The 20,720-nt window shown below is 41.0% G+C and overlaps 1 protein-coding gene across 3 annotated transcripts in view; it reads right to left on the bottom strand.

Annotated features, from left to right (window-relative positions):
* Positions 1-1,577: 1,577 nt before the first annotated feature.
* Positions 1,578-20,720, bottom strand: part of WIPF2 (WAS/WASL interacting protein family member 2) — a 95,271-nt gene continuing 76,128 nt past the window's right edge. For 2 of the 3 annotated variants that reach the window (XM_053698338.1, XM_053698348.1), the window contains exons 7-8: positions 4,160-4,261; positions 1,578-3,658 (exon numbers count right to left, since the gene is read on the bottom strand). In XM_053698338.1, the coding sequence (XP_053554313.1) occupies positions 3,579-3,658; positions 4,160-4,261 (182 nt within the window). In that variant the 3' untranslated portion in view covers positions 1,578-3,578. The remainder of the gene's footprint in view (positions 3,659-4,159; positions 4,262-20,720) is intronic. The other variant, XM_053698358.1, reaches the window with a different exon arrangement.

Below are 20,720 nucleotides of genomic sequence, written 5' to 3'. Positions count from 1 at the left end.
TAAAATTACATGCTCTAAGAAAATTAACATCCCTTCTTTTTTCAAATGTGCTTTGTTCTCTTAGTATCCCTTGTTGAAAAAGAATATCACCATATCCTACACTAGTGGAAGCTAGCTGCTGATTGGTGCCTGCACACATTTGTCTCTGATTGGCTAACTAGATCTGTTCAGCTAGCTGCCAATGTTCCTTTAGCAAAGGATAACAGGAGAAATTTTATAAGCGTAAATTGGAAAGTTGATTATTTCGCGATTCAGAAAGAAAATATGATATATTTTTTTGTGTTTTCTGTCCCTTTAAAGGGAACAAATTTTACAGTACACTGTTCCTTTAATACATATTTTAGAATATTTACATCCTAATGCTTAATAAACCTGTTTTTTCCCCATGTTTATCTCTGTTCATCAATAACAATTACAAAAGTTGTCTTCATCAGGTAATAAATGTTAATATGGTAGTTTAAACATAGTTTACTTGTTTCATGTAAATACGTTTAACATCTTATTTTGCAGGGTCTTTACAATATTAAAAAAAGGGGGGGGGGACATAAAATTAATTTATATGGTTCGGATAGAGCAATTTTAAAAGACTTTACAATTAAAGGAACAGTAGATTTACATAATCAACAAATACATGATAAGAAAATGCAATAGCACTTTGAATTTCAAATGAGTTGTACATTTTCTTTCTGGCTGACAAATTTCAAAGTTATGTCTATTTATACCACTCCTATATCATGTGACAGCCATCAGCCAATCACAAATGCATATATTCTGTGAACGCTTGCACATGCTCAGTAGGAGCTGGTAACTCAAAAAGTGTAAACATAAAAAGACTGCACATTTTGTTAATTCCATTATCACATGCACTTTGTTGTCTTGGTATCCTTTATTGAAAAACATTCCTAGGTAGGCTCAAGAGCAGCAATGTACTACTGACAGCTATCAGGTGATTGGTGGCTCCACATGTGCCTCTTGTCATTGTTTCACTACACATGTTCAGCTAGGTACCAATAATATACTGCTGCTCTGAAACGGACTAAAAACTTTGGTTTAAAGGGACGTTCCAGTCAAAATATATATATATATGCACAGATGAATAGAAACCTATTTGCATTATACATGTACTGGCAAAAATGCTTCTAGTAAAAGTTATTACTAGTTTAGTGTTCACATTTTTTTCTGCACGTGCATGTGAAGCATAGCTAAATAGTCTCAATGTACCAGCATTTCAAATAATGCAGCTGCTCAGAACGCCAGTGAGGCTTGTATCATGTCAGCAATTAAATTGAGTAATTAACAGATAGCACAAGCACATTAGGCTATCCAAGTAAGTGCGGTGTTAAAAATGCTGGTGCACATTAAAAACTATAGCCGTTTCAAAAGTGTATTTATCAGGAGCATTATTTTGCTATAACATGTATATTACCAAAATGCTTCTATTCAAAAGTGAAATGCATCCATGTGGATTCCAATTTTGGCTGGAGTGTCCCTTTAACTGGAATATGTATACTTGGAACAGGAATTTGAAAACCCAATATTTTCAGGAAAAGGGGCAAAAAAAAACAAAAAAACAAAAGTATATTACAAAGTTGTTTTTACTACACATAATTAAAACATTTTATATTACAATCTCAACGTGTAGAATGTCCCTTTCACCCATTACACAAATCAGTTCCCTAACCTTTTTTTGTGTGTACCACAGTGGCATAAAATCCATTTTACAAGAAGACCACAATTGATAATCTTAAGAAGAACAGAACAAAGTGAAACTTTATATATATATATATTTATATTTTAGTATTCTTTTTGCAACCTTTTCTCATAATCCTATTTTACAAAATACAAAATAAACATAAGTAACTAAAGGTTTATCAGATGTCAAACATACATTACAAAATAATAGTACCAAATCTCTCAATGTGAAATCATTTCACAGCTGACAGGGAAAGCAGTGCATTGTATATGCCAAGATTCACTATGCAGAGCAACACAATACTTTCTCCCAGCAGTAAAAGTTTAAGTAGTGTATAAGGCAAATAAAAACTCAGGAAATCCAAGCAGTGTTAGGGATTAACAGACCTGTGCTGGTCAAGAACAAGCTGCAATGTACAGTGGAGGATCTCTATACACAGATAAAATAGTGCTGCAACTTATGACATCCTGAACTGCCATCCATTTTCAGCTTCTGCAACATGCTTATTGGTATCTCTTTACATGGATAATGATGTACAGAATAATTCACATCTCCAATATTTAGTGTGCTACAGGGCAACGTAGTAGACTTTTCTTTGTTGAAAAGGGAGATATACAAAGAAAGCTGGAGTTTCAGGGGATAATGGCACAAGTACACAAAAAAACAGCCTTACTTTATAGACAGATAAAAGAGTAGATAGGGAAGACAGAAAATGTGTGGTGGAGAGACCGGGAAGAAATTTTAATTACCTTCAAGTTGAAAAAAAGGTCATATATAGTAACCAACATCTTTAAAACCCACGTGTTCGGCATAGATAGAAAATGAACACTTTCATATTGATTGTTACCATCACCTTAATACATAGAAACATTATTACTTAAACATTTATTTGAAATTTAGGAGCCACCCATATTTCTTCGGAGCCAGCTTCTTCATTTAAAGATGCATGTAGAAGCAACCAGAATAGTTAGGAGCTACATCTAAAATTTAAGAAGCCATGTCTCCCTGGATCTCCTGATATTTCAAGCCCTGACTTACACTGTAACATCCCGGCATTACACAGATTTTATGGCTTTATCAAATCTAAGAGCTGCGACTTGTGAGCCAAATTGCAGCGGTTATACCTTCCTATGGTCGGTTGTCCAAATCATGAAATCTACTGATCTGTAAACCGTTCTGCCCAGCACTGACCACTTAATTCCAACTATTCAAATATCAAGTTGCTCAGCTGGACACACCACACTTCGCACTGAAGTTCTCCTGAAAATGTAGCTTCCCCCCCATCTCTTAGTAACAGTCAGAAAGTGTGACATGTGAAGGCTCAGGCCTGGAAGAGTCAGGATACAGAAGGAGCAGCAGCAAATCATAGCAGGAATGTCCAATTTGCATTTCTGTAGTGTATTCCTTTAGGGTTACGTGCATCTTTTTATTCTTGTAGTGTATGCATTGTGGGTATTATTTAGAACGGTTTACCCACTTGTTATATGTTACACCATTCTGCTTCTGCTGGCATAATGGAATAAAAAATGAATTAGTTGGGTACAGATATATTTGGGAAAGAATCCATTTGGGGCATTGGCCATACCAGTGGTTTGATTACATACCATTTGGCTGAATTTGCCTGTTAAACTTGGGAATTTAAGTTATATAATTTCCCCTCATGTGCAAATGATCATAGGGGAGTCTCTGGAGGAGACAGAGATGTAGAATGCATAGGAAGATGGGAGGAAACGTTTCTGGCTTCTCTTGTTTCCCAATGCAAAGTGTCTTCATGCGGGAGTGGCCCTCCCTCCCAGCTCCCCCCACGAGGAATGATGAAAATATGGAGGAGAGCAGGTTGAGGAGCGGGATGCAGAGTCCAGGCAGCAGACACTGATGAGATGTTTCACCTCGGAATGGGAGGCAATGGAGGAGCTCCACGGGCGGCTGTGAATGAGGAGCAGTTATGGGCGGCATTCGGAGAAGCTAAGTATATGTAGGTAGCAGAAGAGTAACGAGAAGTTAGATGTTAGCAAAAGGAAATGTCATATTAAGGTTTATTAGGAGCAACACAAGTTACATGAGACAAAGGAAGGGTTGTAGGGAGTAGTTAGATAAAAAGGGTACGTCTAAATAATAGGATGTAATTGGAGGCACTCTAAACATCTGCAGGTAAAGGGAAAGGTTATAAAACAAAATGAAGTAAAGTAAGTTAGCCAATATAATATGTATCAAGAAAATTATTTTGAATTATTACACTTGAGTGGAAGAGGAAAGTTATGAGATATAGTATTTTGAAAAAAAAAAACAAATACAGATCCATAAATAGCAGTAGTGATAAAATGGGTCAACATTTCAAAAAAATGAAGCAAGATATATATGTATATTTTATTTTTGTTAGTAGCCATGAAAGCGTTATTTTGGGTAAAAAAAAGTAACACCTATACACAGGTTTCTCCTTGGAAAATCAGCGCCCACAGATCTCACCTCTTATGATTTTGCTAGGATAAATTTTGTCAATGTGCTTGTATTCCTCAGGGTCTGGAAACTCATCGACCGAATGGAAGGAATATTTTGATTCAAAGTCATCTATAAAGTAAAAACAGAACAATCATGAGAATAATGGTAAAATATATATATATATATATATATATATATATATATATATATATATATATATATATATATATATATATATATATATATATATATATATATATATATATATATATATATATATATATATATAATTCTGGGATCCAAGCACTCACTGTTAGTGGTATGCGCCTGGGTGCACTCTATGGTAAATAGGTAGAAACTTCTCAAAAGGAAGAGGCACTCACAGGTCTTAGTATGCACAAAAACAGAATTTATGTTTACCTGATAAATTACTTTCTCCAACGGTGTGTCCGGTCCACGGCGTCATCCTTACTTGTGGGAATATTCTCTTCCCCAACAGGAAATGGCAAAGAGCCCAGCAAAGCTGGTCACATGATCCCTCCTAGGCTCCGCCTTCCCCAGTCATTCGACCGACGTAAAGGAGGAATATTTGCATAGGAGAAATCATATGATACCGTGGTGACTGTAGTTAAAGAAAATAAATCATCAGACCTGATTAAAAAACCAGGGCGGGCCGTGGACCGGACACACCGTTGGAGAAAGTAATTTATCAGGTAAACATAAATTCTGTTTTCTCCAACATAGGTGTGTCCGGTCCACGGCGTCATCCTTACTTGTGGGAACCAATACCAAAGCTTTAGGACACGGATGAAGGGAGGGAGCAAATCAGGTCACCTAGATGGAAGGCACCACGGCTTGCAAAACCTTTCTCCCAAAAATAGCCTCAGAAGAAGCAAAAGTATCAAATTTGTAAAATTTAGTAAAAGTGTGCAGTGAAGACCAAGTCGCTGCCTTACATATCTGATCAACAGAAGCCTCGTTCTTGAAGGCCCATGTGGAAGCCACAGCCCTAGTGGAATGAGCTGTGATTCTTTCAGGAGGCTGCCGTCCGGCAGTCTCGTAAGCCAATCTGATGATGCTTTTAAGCCAAAAGGAGAGAGAGGTAGAAGTTGCTTTTTGACCTCTCCTTTTACCAGAATAAACAACAAACAAGGAAGATGTTTGTCTAAAATCCTTTGTAGCATCTAAATAGAATTTTTTTTTTTTTTAAAGTGTTTTTATTGGATGAAGAAAGAAAACAATACATAATAATGCATTTCAAAATCACATTGGATACATATAATCTGTGCTGTATCATTTTTAACAATGCATGAGTTTAACATCCGATATTTTCATTTATGATTGATAGATTATTAAAACAACACTAAACAACTTAATAATAAAATAGAACATTAGCTGGTCTCCTTAACTAAGCCTAAACACTTGAGTCTCTTTACCCATTTCAATACAAAGATATACCTTTGAAGTCACGCTTACCTAGTTTGCATGGGGGTGTCTCTCCGCTAACTGTTGTTGACTTTCCAATCGAATATGTAGAATATTCAGTGTGTGTGCATTCGGGTTTCCCAATAGAACTTTACATTATGAAACATTTCCATGTCTTTTCTAATGAAATAACCATATTCCTCTAATTGGATCGAGTGATCCATGAGCGATTCCCAAGCCCGGTATGTGGGGATTGTTTGTGACCTCCAATTAGCAGCTATCAGGGATCTAGCGGTATTTAAGGCTAATTGTATTAACTTCCTGCGTATTTTGCATTTACAATGTGGGAGTAGGTTTAGTAGTGCTGTAGTAGGTTGTATGTGATACTCGATATTTTGATTGCTAATAGATTTAATATATTCCCCTATTCTCTGCCAAAAGGGCTGTAGTTTAGTGCAGGACCACCAGATATGGATCATGGTGCCCCTGTCGCCGCAACCCCTCCAGCATGTGTCAGAAGCTGTTGGGTATATCGTCTTAATCCTTACTGGGGTGAGGTACCACCTTGTCAGTATTTTAAAATTAAGTTCTAACGCTTTGGTAGATACCGAAGATGTTCTGGTGTTGTGAACTATATATTTCCACTCTTTTTCTGTTAGCTCCCCTCCCAATTCCCTGTGCCATCTTTCCCTATAATTAGGAGCGTCTTTTACTTCATCGTGTAGTAGGGCTTTCTTGGCCCAAGCCAATGTATGGCTCAATGTTTGATCACTAAGACATTGTTGTTCAAACAAAGTGGGGCGTCTAGTCATCTTATCTTTATCTGGTGAAGTGGATAGGAGGTGTTGGAGTTGATAGTACTTCAACCATCTCGAAAAGGCCCCTCCCATTATGTCTCTTAGGTCGGTTCGCTGTTTGAGCTTACCATCGGATAGAAATTTATGGATGGGTGTCGTGTAACCTATCTCCCATTCGTGTTGTTTAGTGAGTTTTTGTTCTAACCCTCCGTGCAATTCTGCATTAGGTGACACTGGGGACATCGGTGATCTAAGGGACGATACGCTGCCCGCACCAGCTATGATGTTATCCCAAGTCTCAAACACATGATGATACAATGGGTATGCCCTGATCCAAGGTGGACGGCTCTTTCTTTCCACCCAGCACAACACCCCGGGGGAAGGGGTCTTCAAAATGTGGGAATCTAGCGCCACCCAGGCTTTATGTTCCACATTGCGGTGCCAATCCAGTATTTTTTGTAAACACTTTGCTTTATAATATACTTCTATGTTGGGCAGACCCAAGCCTCCCTCGTGGGTGGGTCGGTGCATTGTTGTTTTGAGAATTCTCGGCCTGATTTTACCCCAAACATAGTTGTTTAACAATTTCTGGAGTTTGCTACGGTATGAGTTAGTCAGGGCAATTGGCACCGTTTGAAGCAAATAAAGGATTCTGGGCAGTGCAGTCATCTTCACCGCCTGGATGCGACCCCACCAAGAAATTAATTTATCACTCCACCTAGTTAGGTCTTTGTTTAGTTCATTATATAGGGTTTGGTAGTTCCATTCAAACAGAATGTTAGGTTTAGGGGATAGGTATATTCCCAGGTATTTAATAGCCTTTTTTTGAGAGCTAAATGGGCATTTCTCTAGTAGGTCAGAATATTCTGCTTTTGGCATATTGATGTTTAGGATCTCCGATTTTTGGGTGTTTATTAGGAAATTGGAATGGGATCCAAACTCCCTAAACTCGCTCAGCACTGCCGCAATCGATTCTGTGGGGTTGGTCAGTGTAAACAGTACGTCGTCCGCGTAAAGTGACAGTTTGTAGTTGTCTGGTCCTATTTTAATACCGGAGATTTGCGTATTTTGTCTGATTCTATGTGCCAATATTTCCATGCTCAACACGAATAAAAGAGGGGATAGGGGGCATCCCTGTCTGGTTCCATTTCGAATAAGAAAAGGATCTGATAATATATTATTTGCTTTTACTTTGGCCGAGGGATTCTGATATAGGCTAAAGATTCGTTTAATAATAGTTTCCCCGAATCCCATTTTACGTAGCACCGCTTGCAAAAAGTTCCAATCTAAGCGGTCAAACGCTTTTTCAGCGTTAGCGGAGACAATCACCATTCCAAGTTTGTGAATTTTAGCGTAGTCAATTAGTTGTAGCGTTCTGATGGTGTTGTCTCTCGCTTCTCTCCCTGGGACAAAACCCGCTTGGTCCAGGTGAACAATCTGGGGTAAGATTTTATTGATTCGCCCTGCTAGAATCTTTGCAAATAGTTTAAGGTCCGTGTTAAGCAAGGAAATGGGCCTGTAACTACCTGGTAAGGTTGCTGGTTTATTTGGTTTGGGCAGCACAGAGATGTAGGCTTCCAAGCACTCAGTTGGAAAATAGCCCAATTCATCTATATGTTGGAATGTCTTTAATAGGTGTGGTGCTATGGTGGTTTTATACGTTTTATAATAGTCGTTAGAATAACCGTCTGGGCCTGGGCTTTTATTGTTAGGAAGTGTCTCAATAGCGGTCAGGATCTCTTTCAAGGTGAAGGGAGAATCCAGGTCGTCTGCCTCTTGAGTGGAGATTTTAGGGGTGTCAACAGTGTCTAAATATTGGTTGAGTGTGTTCAGATTTTCCGAATCGCATATTTTTGTGATATTGTATAGTTTAGTATAGTAATCTCTAAACACATTTGCTATTTTTTTGGGTTCTGTTTCGGTTTGTCCTTTATCGTTATCTATTTTAAAAATGTGGGCCTGATACGTTTTTTTTGCTAAACTTCTTGCTAGCCATGTGCCAGCTTTGTTGCTGTTATGGAAGTACATTTTTTTAAGGTAAAACGCTTTTTTATTTTCATTTTGTTGCAAGAGTTGTCTAAAAGCTTCCCTAGCTTTATTTACTAACTGTAAAAGGTCTTCTCTCATAGGATAAAGTTTATGTTGTTGTTCTGCTAGCTTTAGTTCGGAGAATAATTTGTTATATTCTGCGTTGTATTTTTTGCGTAGTGTTGCTTTTTGTTTAATTAACTCTCCTCTAATAGTCGCCTTATGGGCCAACCAATTATTAATCCCATTTGTATCTGCCGAGGTGTTGTGCTGGAAGAATTCATTTATCCGTTCACCTATATGGGTTTTGATGGTTGGGTTGTGCAGTATAGTGGGGTCTAGGCGCCACGGAATATGGCGTTGGGGCATTGAGGGCCAATTAAGTTCCAAAGTGATGGAAGCGTGGTCCGACCACGAGATCGGCAGGATTTCGGTTTCCGTGGCTAATGCTATATTGTTATGGTCTATCAGCCAATAATCTATTCTAGAATAAGAGTGGCCTGGGTGCGAATAAAAAGTGTAGCTTCGTGACCTGGGGTGGTTCAACCTCCATACATCCATTAGCAGTAATGTATCAATTTTTTGGATGATTCGAGTTCTATTTTTTTGTGCTATTTGGCTTCTCCCTGTGGAGCTGTCCATATGAGGGTTCAAAGTAATGTTCAAGTCTCCGCCTACTATTACCACCCCCCTCTGGACTTCCCCTAATTTGGTTAGAGCTTTATTGTAGAAGTGTTGATGGCCTATATTTGGCGCATATATGTTCATTAACGTAAGCTGGGTGTCATATAATGTACCTACTAATATCAAGAACCTGCCATCCTCATCTGTATGTTTGTCTAGTACTTGGAATGGGAGATCTCTACTAATTAAGATGCCCACCCCATTCTTTTTCCTAACACTAGAGCTAAAGATTTGTTGAGTGTAGATTTTCGAGTATAAGGGTGGTTCATTGTTCTTGGGGAAGTGTGTTTCTTGTAGAAATATTATCGTTCCCTTTAATTTTTTAAACCAGTTCAGGGCTAAGGACCTTTTATTAGGAGAGTTCAAACCCTTACAGTTTTGTGATATCAACTTTATATCATAAGACATAGACTAGATGATTGTTCTGTAATTGCGCATTCTTAAACCTTACTTTGATCAAATGGGCAATATAATACTTTGTGCTACCAAGTGGAGACCAGCAATAAACAAGAAACAATACATACCTATTAACAGAATTAAACAATAACCACATTTTGACCATAAATATGATCACTAACTTCAAACTCTCGGTTGAGGGGTAAAATAAAAAGGTAGGGGAATCCAAAGACCTAACTTGGTCTAGGCACAGTTAGGATTGTATAGCGAAAAGTAAGTGCACATGTTTATAGCAAGTAAATTACAATTCTACAGAACTTCTATATCTCTGGTACATAGTCCTTAAAGCAGAGTCTTTCAAAGTCATTGATAAGTGGACCCAATAGGTGGTCAAGGAAAAATCCTCTCTCTTAGTCTTTTACAACAAGGCCCATTATCTGTTTCCTAAAAAGGGCTTTAATAAGGGGTTTTAAACATTGAAACAAAAGTAACAGTAAACAGTATTACCTGAATGTAGAGTCACCTCTTTAATAGTTACAGTTCAGGAATTATTTTTAGCGCTTCTGAGATCTTCCAGGTTCTATTTCTCAGCCAAGGAAGTCCACATCAATCATTGTCAGGATCTTGAGCTGTTGATGGACCATTCACGGAGGGAGCTCTTGTTCTTTTTCGCTGGACTGTTTGCCAGCGTGGTCTTTGCTGTAGTGGGTTAGATCCTTCTGAGGCTTTTGTCTCGTGAAGAGACGGCAAGGAGGGTTGTGGTATTCCTAGTTGAGTGCAAAAAGATTCTAAATCCTCCAGTGACTTGTATACGTGCATTCGGCTGTCCTTCAGCACCTTAACACTGAAAGGGAACCCCCATCTATAAGGAATTCCATGTTCTTGGAGGTGTTGTGTCAGAAATCTTGTTTCTTTTCTATTTTGTAGGGTGAGTGGACTAAGGTCGGAGTAGATCTGTAGTTGGTGTCCTTGGTAGGTTATTGATTGCTGTTGCCGTGCAGCTTTCATTATTCTCTCTTTGTCAAGGTATTTATGAAACTTTATGATCACATCCCTTGGAGGGTCTTTGTCTTTGGGTTGTGGGCGCAGTGCCCTATGGGCTCTATCTAGAGGTAGGTCTGTATAATCCGTCTCTTTCAGCAATGTTTTGAACAAATCTTGGAGGGAGGAGGACAGATTTTCAGGGGCAATTCTTTCTGGTAAGCCTCTAATCCTTATATTCTGCCTCCTTCCCCTATTGTCTAGGTCCTCCAGTTTTTCTTGAAGGAAGGATATTTGGGATTCTTGGGCTAGTAGTTTTCTATTCATTAAGTCCATATCTGTGGTCTGTGTTTCTGACTGTTCTTCCAAGTATTCCACTCTATTACCTAGTTCGTTTACCTCTTTCCTTACTTCCGCCAGCCCGTCTTTAATCATGCGGCCTACCTGTTGTATAAATTGGGAGAAGTCCCCTTTTGTGGGAAGGTCTTTCAAATCAGCTCTTGTGAGTGGAATGTCCGTTGTTATATTCTGTAGGCTATCCGCCTCCTCTAGAGTCTGAGAGGAATCTTCATCGTCCATTGTTAATGCATGTGTTGATTTAAAGAACATATTCATCTTGTTGGGGTGATTTTTCAAATTCTTATCGCTTTTAGTTGATCTCCTTGATGCCATGCTTAAGGGTATTTGTTTGTTCTGTTTTTTTTTGTTTGTTTGTTTTGTTTTTTTTTGTGTTTATTTTTATTTATTTGAGTAATTTAATTAATTTTTTTTTTTTTTTATTAATTATTTTTTGTTTCCCTCTATGTTTTCTATGATGAAGTTGCAGAACTATGTATTCATCAAATTTCCAAATCCCACAACAAGTGTTTCAGGCAGATGTGGTGAATAGAAGAAAAAGATATGCTCCAGTCACAACCCCTCTTATAAACTGAAAGAGCAGCTATACTCAGCAGGCTTTATCTAGCCTGGTTTAATCAGAGAAGATTCTGTGTGTTAAATATCTATAATTAAAAAGACTCAGCGATATGTGCCCTGCTGGGGGTTCTCTAGGCCCCCAAGACAGTGTGACTGGGCCTGCTGGGGAGTTTGTAGTTGGTGCTCTGGGATCGTTTCTACAAGTTGCGTGTGATTTACTGTGGAGGGCCACCGGACCTCAGCAAGAGTGCAGTGCGGTCAGGAGAGGAGGGTCACCGGTATATCTGTGAGTCAAGATCGTCTCTGTGCTTTCCGGTTCCCAGCCCCCTGTAATAGAAGTATGTCTCTTCGCCTGTTGCTGCGTTGCGTTAGGTATGGCGCTCACCTCTTAACTGTATTGGAGCCGCAATGGCCGCCGCACACAGGTTCGTCTCTTCACCCGTTCCACTCCAGTGCCTGCTTACTCCTCCAGCGATCGGAGGGCTGCTGTCTCTGAGAGGGTGAATCTGGGTCCAAGTCGCTAATAAGGATCCTGAATCACGGTCAAGTTTTTCTTTACAGGCAGGGAAAGTTCTTTGCCTGATATGGCGATTTTGGCGCTTCTTTGGAAATTATGCTATAGCGGTGCTCACATTCTCTTTTTCTGCTTATGTTGATTGCTGAAGTTCTTTGTGCCTTTATGGCATATTTTGTGCAGCTTGAATCATAGATTAATGTGGTTTTATTTCCCAACTGTGCCTTTAGACTTACAGAGCTTCACTCTATGCGACCATTTCAGTCCATGGTTGGCTCCGCCCCCCCCTAAATAGAATTTTAAAGCACGAACTACATCCAAATTGTGCAACAAACGTTCCTTCTTTGAAACTGGATTCGGACACAAAGAAGGCACGACTATCTCCTGGTTAATGTTTTTGTTAGAAACAACTTTCGGAAGAAAACCAGGTTTAGTACGCAAAACCACCTTATCTGCATGGAACACCAGATAAGGAGGAGAACACTGCAGAGCAGATAATTCTGAAACTCTTCTAGCAGAAGAAATTGCAACCAAAAACAAAACTTTCCAAGATAATAACTTAATATCAACGGAATGTAAGGGTTCAAACGGAACCCCCTGAAGAACTGAAAGAACTAAATTGAGACTCCAAGGAGGAGTCAAAGGTTTGTAAACAGGCTTGATTCTAACCAGAGCCTGAACAAAGGCTTGAACATCTGGCACAGCTGCCAGCTTTTTGTGAAGTAACACAGATAAGGCAGAAATCTGTCCCTTCAAAGAACTTGCAGATAATCCTTTCTCCAAACCTTCTTGAAGAAAGGATAGAATCTTAGGAATTTTCATCTTGTCCCAAGGGAATCCTTTAGATTCACACCAACAGATATATTTTTTCCATATTTTGTGGTAGATTTTTCTAGTTACAGGCTTTCTGGCCTGAACAAGAGTATCAATGACAGAATCTGAGAACCCTCGCTTTGATAAGATCAAGCGTTCAATCTCCAGGCAGTCAGTTGGAGTGAGACCAGATTCGGATGTTCGAACGGACCTTGAACAAGAAGGTCCCGTCTCAAAGGTAGCTTCCATGGTGGAGCCGATGACATATTCACCAGGTCGGCATACCAAGTCCTGCGTGGCCACGCAGGAGCTATCAAGATCACCGATGCCCTCTCCTGATTGATCCTGGCTACCAGCCTGGGGATGAGAGGAAACGGCGGGAATACATAAGCTAGTTTGAAGGTCCAAGGTGCTACTAGTGCATCTACTAGAGTCGCCTTGGGATCCCTGGATCTGGACCCGTAGCAAGGAACCTTGAAGTTCTGACGAGAGGCCATCAGATCCATGTCTGGAATGCCCCACAACTGAGTAATTTGGGCAAAGATTTCCGGGTGGAGTTCCCACTCCCCCGGATGAAATGTCTGACGACTCAGAAAATCCGCTTCCCAATTTTCCACTCCTGGGATGTGGATTGCAGACAAGTGGCAGGAGTGAGTCTCCGCCCATTGAATGATTTTGGTCACTTCTTCCATCGCCAGGGAACTCCTTGTTCCCCCCTGATGGTTGATGTACGCAACAGTCGTCATGTTGTCTGATTGAAACCGTATGAATTTGGCCTTTGCTAGCTGAGGCCAAGCCTTGAGAGCATTGAATATCGCTCTCAGTTCCAGAATATTTATCGGGAGAAGAGATTCTTCCCGAGACCAAAGACCCTGAGCTTTCAGGGGTCCCCAGACCGCGCCCCAGCCCACCAGACTGGCGTCTGTCGTGACAATGACCCACTCTGGTCTGCGGAAGCTCATCCCCTGTGACAGGTTGTCCAGGGACAGCCACCAACGGAGTGAATCTCTGGTCCTCTGATCTACTTGTATCATCGGAGACAAGTCTGTATAATCCCCATTCCACTGACTGAGCATGCACAGTTGTAATGGTCTTAGATGAATTCGCGCAAAAGGAACTATGTCCATTGCCGCTACCATCAAACCTATTACTTCCATGCACTGCGCTATGGAAGGAAGAGGAACAGAATGAAGTACTTGACAAGAGTTTAGAAGTTTTGATTTTCTGGCCTCTGTCAGAAAAATCCTCATTTCTAAGGAGTCTATTATTGTTCCCAAGAAGGGAACCCTTGTTGACGGAGATAGAGAACTTTTTTCTACGTTCACTTTCCACCCGTGAGATCTGAGAAAGGCCAGGACAATGTCCGTGTGAGCCTTTGCTTGTGGAAGGGACGACGCTTGAATCAGAATGTCGTCCAAGTAAGGTACTACTGCAATGCCCCTTGGTCTTAGCACCGCTAGAAGGGACCCTAGTACCTTTGTGAAAATTCTTGGAGCAGTGGCTAATCCGAACGGAAGTGCCACAAACTGGTAATGCTTGTCCAGGAATGCGAACCTTAGAAACCGATGATGTTCCTTGTGGATAGGAATATGTAGATACGCATCCTTTAAATCCACCGTGGTCATGAATTGACCTTCCTGGATGGAAGGAAGAATTGTTCGAATGGTTTCCATTTTGAACGATGGAACCTTGAGAAACTTGTTTAGGATCTTGAGATCTAAGATTGGTCTGAATGTTCCCTCTTTTTTGGGAACTACGAACAGATTGGAGTAGAACCCCATCCCTTGTTCTCCTAATGGAACAGGATGAATCACTCCCATTTTTAACAGGTCTTCTACACAATGTAAGAATGCCTGTTTTTTTATGTGGTCTGAAGACAATTGAGACCTGTGGAACCTCCCCCTTGGGGGAAGCCCCTTGAATTCCAGAAGATAACCTTGGGAGACTATTTCTAGCGCCCAAGGATCCAGAACATCTCTTGCCCAAGCCTGAGCGAAGAGAGAGAGTCTGCCCCCCACCAGATCCGGTCCCGGATCGGGGGCCAACATCTCATGCTGTCTTGGTAGCAGTGGCAGGTTTCTTGGCCTGCTTTCCTTTGTTCCAGCCTTGCATTGGCCTCCAGGCTGGCTTGGCTTGAGAAGTATTACCCTCTTGCTTAGAGGACGTAGCACTTGGGGCTGGTCCGTTTCTGCGAAAGGGACGAAAATTAGGTTTATTTTTGGCCTTGAAAGACCTATCCTGAGGAAGGGCGTGGCCCTTGCCCCCAGTGATATCAGAAATAATCTCTTTCAAGTCAGGGCCAAACAGCGTTTTCCCCTTGAAAGGAATGTTAAGCAATTTGTTCTTGGAAGACGCATCCGCTGACCAAGATTTTAGCCAAAGCGCTCTGCGCGCCACAATAGCAAACCCAGAATTTTTCGCCGCTAATCTAGCCAATTGCAAAGTGGCGTCTAGGGTGAAAGAGTTAGCCAATTTGAGAGCATGAATTCTGTCCAAAATCTCATCATAAGAAGAATCTTTATTGAGCGCCTTTTCTAGTTCATCGAACCAGAAACACGCTGCTGTAGTGACAGGAACAATGCATGAAATTGGTTGTAGAAGGTAACCTTGCTGAACAAACATCTTTTTAAGCAAACCCTCTAATTTTTTATCCATAGGATCTTTGAAAGCACAACTATCTTCTATGGGTATAGTGGTGCGTTTGTTTAGAGTAGAAACCGTCCCCTCGACCTTGGGGACTGTCTGCCATAAGTCCTTTCTGGGGTCGACCATAGGAAACAATTTCTTAAATATAGGGGGAGGGACGAAAGGTATGCCGGGCCTTTCCCATTCTTTATTTACAATGTCCGCCACCCGCTTGGGTATAGGAAAAGCTTCGGGGGGCCCCGGGACCTCTAGGAACTTGTCCATTTTACATAATTTCTCTGGAATGACCAAATTCTCACAATCATCCAGAGTAGATAACACCTCCTTAAGCAGGGCGCGGAGATGTTCCAATTTAAATTTAAATGTAATCACATCAGGTTCAGCTTGTTGAGAAATTTTCCCTGAATCTGAAATTTCTCCCTCAGACAAAACCTCCCTGGCCCCCTCAGACTGGTGTAGGGGCACTTCAGAACCAATATCATCAGCGTCCTCATGCTCTTCAGTATTTTCTAAAACAGAGCAGTCGCGCTTTCGCTGATAAGTGGGCATTTTGGCTAAAATGTTTTTGATAGAATTATCCATTACAGCCGTTAATTGTTGCATAGTAAGGAGTATTGGCGCACTAGATGTACTAGGGGCCTCCTGTGTGGGCAAGACTGGTGTAGACGAAGGAGGGGATGATGCAGTACCATGCTTACTCCCCTCACTTGAGGAATCATCTTGGGCATCATTTTCTCTAAATTTTGTGTCACATAAATCACATCTATTTAAATAAGGAACCTTGGCTTCCCCACATACAGAACACAGTCTATCTGGTAGTTCAGACATGTTAAACAGGCATAAACTTGATAACAAAGTACAAAAAACGTTTTAAAATAAAACCGTTACTGTCACTTTAAATTTTAAACTGAACACACTTTATTACTGCAAATGTGAAAAAGTATGAAGGAATTGTTCAAAATTCACCAAAATTTCACCACAGTGTCTTAAAGCCTTAAAAGTATTGCACACCAAATTTGAAAGCTTTAACCCTTAAAATAACGGAACTGGAGCCGTTTTTATATTTAACCCCTTTACAGTCCCTGGTATCTGCTTTGCTGAGACCCAACCAAGCCCAAAGGGGAATACGATACCAAATGACGCCTTCAGAAAGTCTTTTCTGTGTATCAGAGCTCCTCACACATGCATCTGCATGTCATGCTTCCTAAAAACAAGTGCGCAATAGAGGCGCGAAAATGAGGCTCTGCCTATGATTAGGGAAAGCCCCTAGAGGATAAGGTGTCCAATACAGTGCCTGCCGGTTATTTTACATAATTCCCAAGAATAAAATAATTCCTCAAAGCTATGAAGTATAAAATATGTTTATATATCAATCGTTTTAGCCCAGAAAATGTCTACAGTCTTAAAAGCCCTTGTGAAGCCCTTTTTTTCTTATGTAATAAAAATGGCTTACCGGATCCCATAGGGAAAATGACAGCTTCCAGCATTACATCGTCTTGTTAGAAATGTGTCATACCTCAAGCAGCAAAAGTCTGCTCACTGTTTCCCCCAACTGAAGTTAATTCCTCTCAACAGTCCTGTGTGGAAACAGCCATCGATTTTAGTAACGGTTGCTAAAATCATTTTCCTCTTACAAACAGAAATCTTCATCACCTTTCTGTTTCAGAGTAAATAGTACATACCAGCACTATTTTAAAATAACAAACTCTTGATTGAATAATAAAAACTACAGTTAAACACCAAAAAACTCTAAGCCATCTCCGTGGAGATGTTGCCTGTACAACGGCAAAGAGAATGACTGGGGAAGGCGGAGCCTAGGAGGGATCATGTGACCAGCTTTGCTGGGCTCTTTGCCATTTCCTGTTGGGGAAGAGAATATTCCCACAAGTAAGGATGACGCCGTGGACCGGACACACCTATGTTGGAGAAAGTACTTTTATTGATTCATAGGTTGTCAACATTTCGGTCCTCGCAGGGACCTTTGTCAAGACTGTTTCCTGTGTTTACAGCGTCTGGCAGTCAGCGGTGACACATACATACATACATACATACATACATACATACACATACACACACACACACACATATATAAAGGAAATGTATTCTTACCTGATAAATTGATTTCTTCTACGATACGAGTCCACAGATTTCATCCTTACTTGTGGGATATTATCCTCCTGCCAACAGGAAGTGGCAAAGAGTACCACAGCAGAGCTGTATATATAGCTCCTCCCCTCCACCTCCAGTCATTTGACTGAAGGTTATAGGAAGAGAAAGGAAAAGCTAAAAGGTGCAGAGGTGACTGAAGTTGTAAATAAAAAATATAATCTGTCTAAAATTGACAGGGAGGGCCGTGGACTCGTCGTATCGTAGAAGAAATCAATTTATCAGGTAAGCATAAATTTCCTTTTCTTCTACAAGATACGACGAGTCCACGGATTTCATCCTTACTTGTGGGATACAATACCAAAGCAACAGGATACGGATGAAAGGGAGGGACATGACAGAGACCTTAACGGAAGGCACCACTGCTTGAAGAACTTTTCTCCCAAAAACAGCCTCAGAAGAAGCAAAAGTATAAAATTTGGAAAAAGTATGAAGGGATGACCAAGTCGCAGCCTTACAAATCTGTTCAAAAGATGCATCGTTTTTAAAGGCCCATGTGGAAGCCACAGCCCTAGTAGAATGAGCCGTAATTCTTTCAGGAGGCTGCTGTCCAGCAGTCTCATATGCCAGGCGGATGATACTCCTCAGCCGAAAAGAAAGGAGATAGTCGTAGCTTTCTGACCCCTACGCTTTCCAGAATAAACAATGAATAATGAAAATGATTGACAGAAATCCTTAGTAGATTATGTAACAGACGCTCCTTCTTAGAAGGAGGATTAGGACACAAGGAAGGAACAACAATTTCCTGATAAATATTCTTATTGGAAACAACCTTGCGAAGAAAACCAGGTTTAGTACGTAAAACCACCTTATCAGAATGAAATATAAGTTAAGGCGAATCACACTAACACTGAAAGCTCAGAAACTCTTCGAGCAGAAGAAATAGCAACTAAAAACAGAACTTAAGATAATAATTTAATATCTATGGAATGCATAGGTTCAAACGGAACCCCTTGAAGAACTAAATTTAAATCCAGGGAGGAGTAATTGGTCTAAATACAGGCTTGATTCTAGAGAGAGCCTGACAAAAAGATTGAACAAAATGGTACATCTGCCAAACGCTTGTGAAACAAAATTGACCAAGCAGAAATTTGTCCCTTTAAGGAACTTGCCGATAACCCTTTCTCCAATCCTTCATGGAGAAAAGACAGAATCCTAGGAATCCTAACTTTACTCCATGAGTCACCCTTGGATTCACACCAATAAAGATATTTACGCCATATCTTATGATAGATATTTCTAGTGACAGGCTTTCTAGCCTGTATCAAAGTATTGATGACCGAATCGGAGAACCCTCGCTTCGATAAAATCAAGCGTTCAATCTCCACGCAGTCAGCTGCAGAGAAATGGCATTCTGTCGAGATGCCATCAGATCCAATTCCGGTCTGCCCCATCAGAGAATCAGTGAGGCAAACACCTCCGGGTGGAGTTTCCACTCCCCCGGATGAAAGTTCTGTCGACTTAGAAAATCCGCTTCCCAATTCTCTACTCCTGGGATGTAGATTGCTGACAGATAAGAAGAGTGGGCCTCCGCCCATCGGATTATCTTGGATACTTCTATCATCGCTAAAGAACTTCTTGTTCCCCCTTGATTGATATATGCCACAGTTGTGATGTTGTCCGACTGGAATCTGATGAATTTGGCCGAAGCCAACTGAGGCCACGCCTGAAGCGCATTGAATATTGCTCTCAGTTCCAGAATATTGATCGGAAGTAGAGACTCCACCTGAGTCCAAACACCCTGAGCCTTCAGGGAATTCCAGACTGCCCCCCAGCCCAGTAGGCTGGCGTCGGTAGCCACTATCACCCACGAGAGTCTGCGGAAACAAGTCCCCTGGGACAGATGATCCAGCGACAACCACCAAAGAAGAGAGTCTCTGGTTTCTTGATCTAGATAAATCCGCATAATCCCCATTCCACTGTCCGAGCATGCACAGCTGCAGTGGTCTGAGATGAAAGCGAGCAAACGGAATGATGTCCATTGCCGCTACCTTTAATCCAATTACTTCCATACACTGAGCCACTGATGGCCAGGAATGGACTGAAGTGCTCGGCAAGTATTTAGAATCTTTGATTTTCTGACCTCCGTCAGGAATATTTTAATGGCTACCGAGTCTATCAGAGTTCCCAGGAAAGGAACCCTTGTCTGTGGAACAAGTGAACTTTTCTCTATGTTCACCTTCCAACCGTGAGTTCTCAGGAAAGACAACACTGTGTTCGTGTGAGACTTTGTCAGTTGATAAGTTAACGCCTGGATTAGAATATCGTCCAGATAAGGCGCCACTGCTATGCCTCGTGGTCTGAGAACCGCCAAAAGAGACCCTAGAACCTTTGTGAAGATTCTGGGTGCTGTGGCCAACACGAAGGGAAGAGTCACAAACTGATAATGTTTGTCCAGGAAGGCAAACCTTAGAAACTGATGATGATCCTTGTGGATAGGAATATGAAGGTAAGCATCCTTTAAGTCCACGGTAGTCATATACTGACCCTCCTGGATCATTGGTAAAATTGTTCGTATAGTCTCCATCTTGAATGATGGGACTCTGAGAAACTTGTTTAGACACTTGAGGTCTAAGATGGGTCTGAAAGTTCCCTCTTTTTTGGGAACCACGAATAGATTTGAGTAAAACCCCTGTCCCTGTTCTGATTTTGGAACGGGACAAATTACCCCCATGGTAAAAAGGTCTTTTACACAGCGTAAGAACGCCTCTTTTTATCTGGTCTGCAGATAATCTTGAAAGATGAAATCATGAAATCTCCCCCTTGGGAGAAAGTCCTTGAATTCCAATTGATAACCGTGGGTCACTATTTCTAGTGCCCAGGGGTCCTGAACATCTCTTGCCCAAACTTGGGCAAAGAAAGAGAGTCTGCCCCCTACTAGATCCGGTCCCAGATCGGGGGCCGCCCCTTCATGCTGTCTTAGTAGCAGCAGCGGGCTTTTTGGATTGCTTACCTTTATTCCAATTCTGGTTGGGTCTCCAGACTCCTGCTTTGTGGAGGAAGAGGAAGCAGGAGGCCCTCCTTTAAAATTCCTAAAGAAACGAAAATTATTTTGTTTACCCCTCATCTTAACAGACTTATCCTGAGGTAGAGCATGGCCTTTACCTCCTGTAATGTCAGAAATGATTTCCTTCAATTCAGGCCCAAAAAGGGTCTTACCTTTAAAGGAAATAGCTAAAAGCTTAGTTTTTGATGACACATCAGCAGACCAAGATTTAAGCCA

Source organism: Bombina bombina, chromosome 1 (assembly GCF_027579735.1).
Source record: "Bombina bombina isolate aBomBom1 chromosome 1, aBomBom1.pri, whole genome shotgun sequence".
NCBI lineage: Eukaryota > Metazoa > Chordata > Amphibia > Anura > Bombinatoridae > Bombina > Bombina bombina.
Note: the sequence above shows the minus strand (reverse complement) of the source record. Positions and strands in the feature narration are given on the sequence as shown.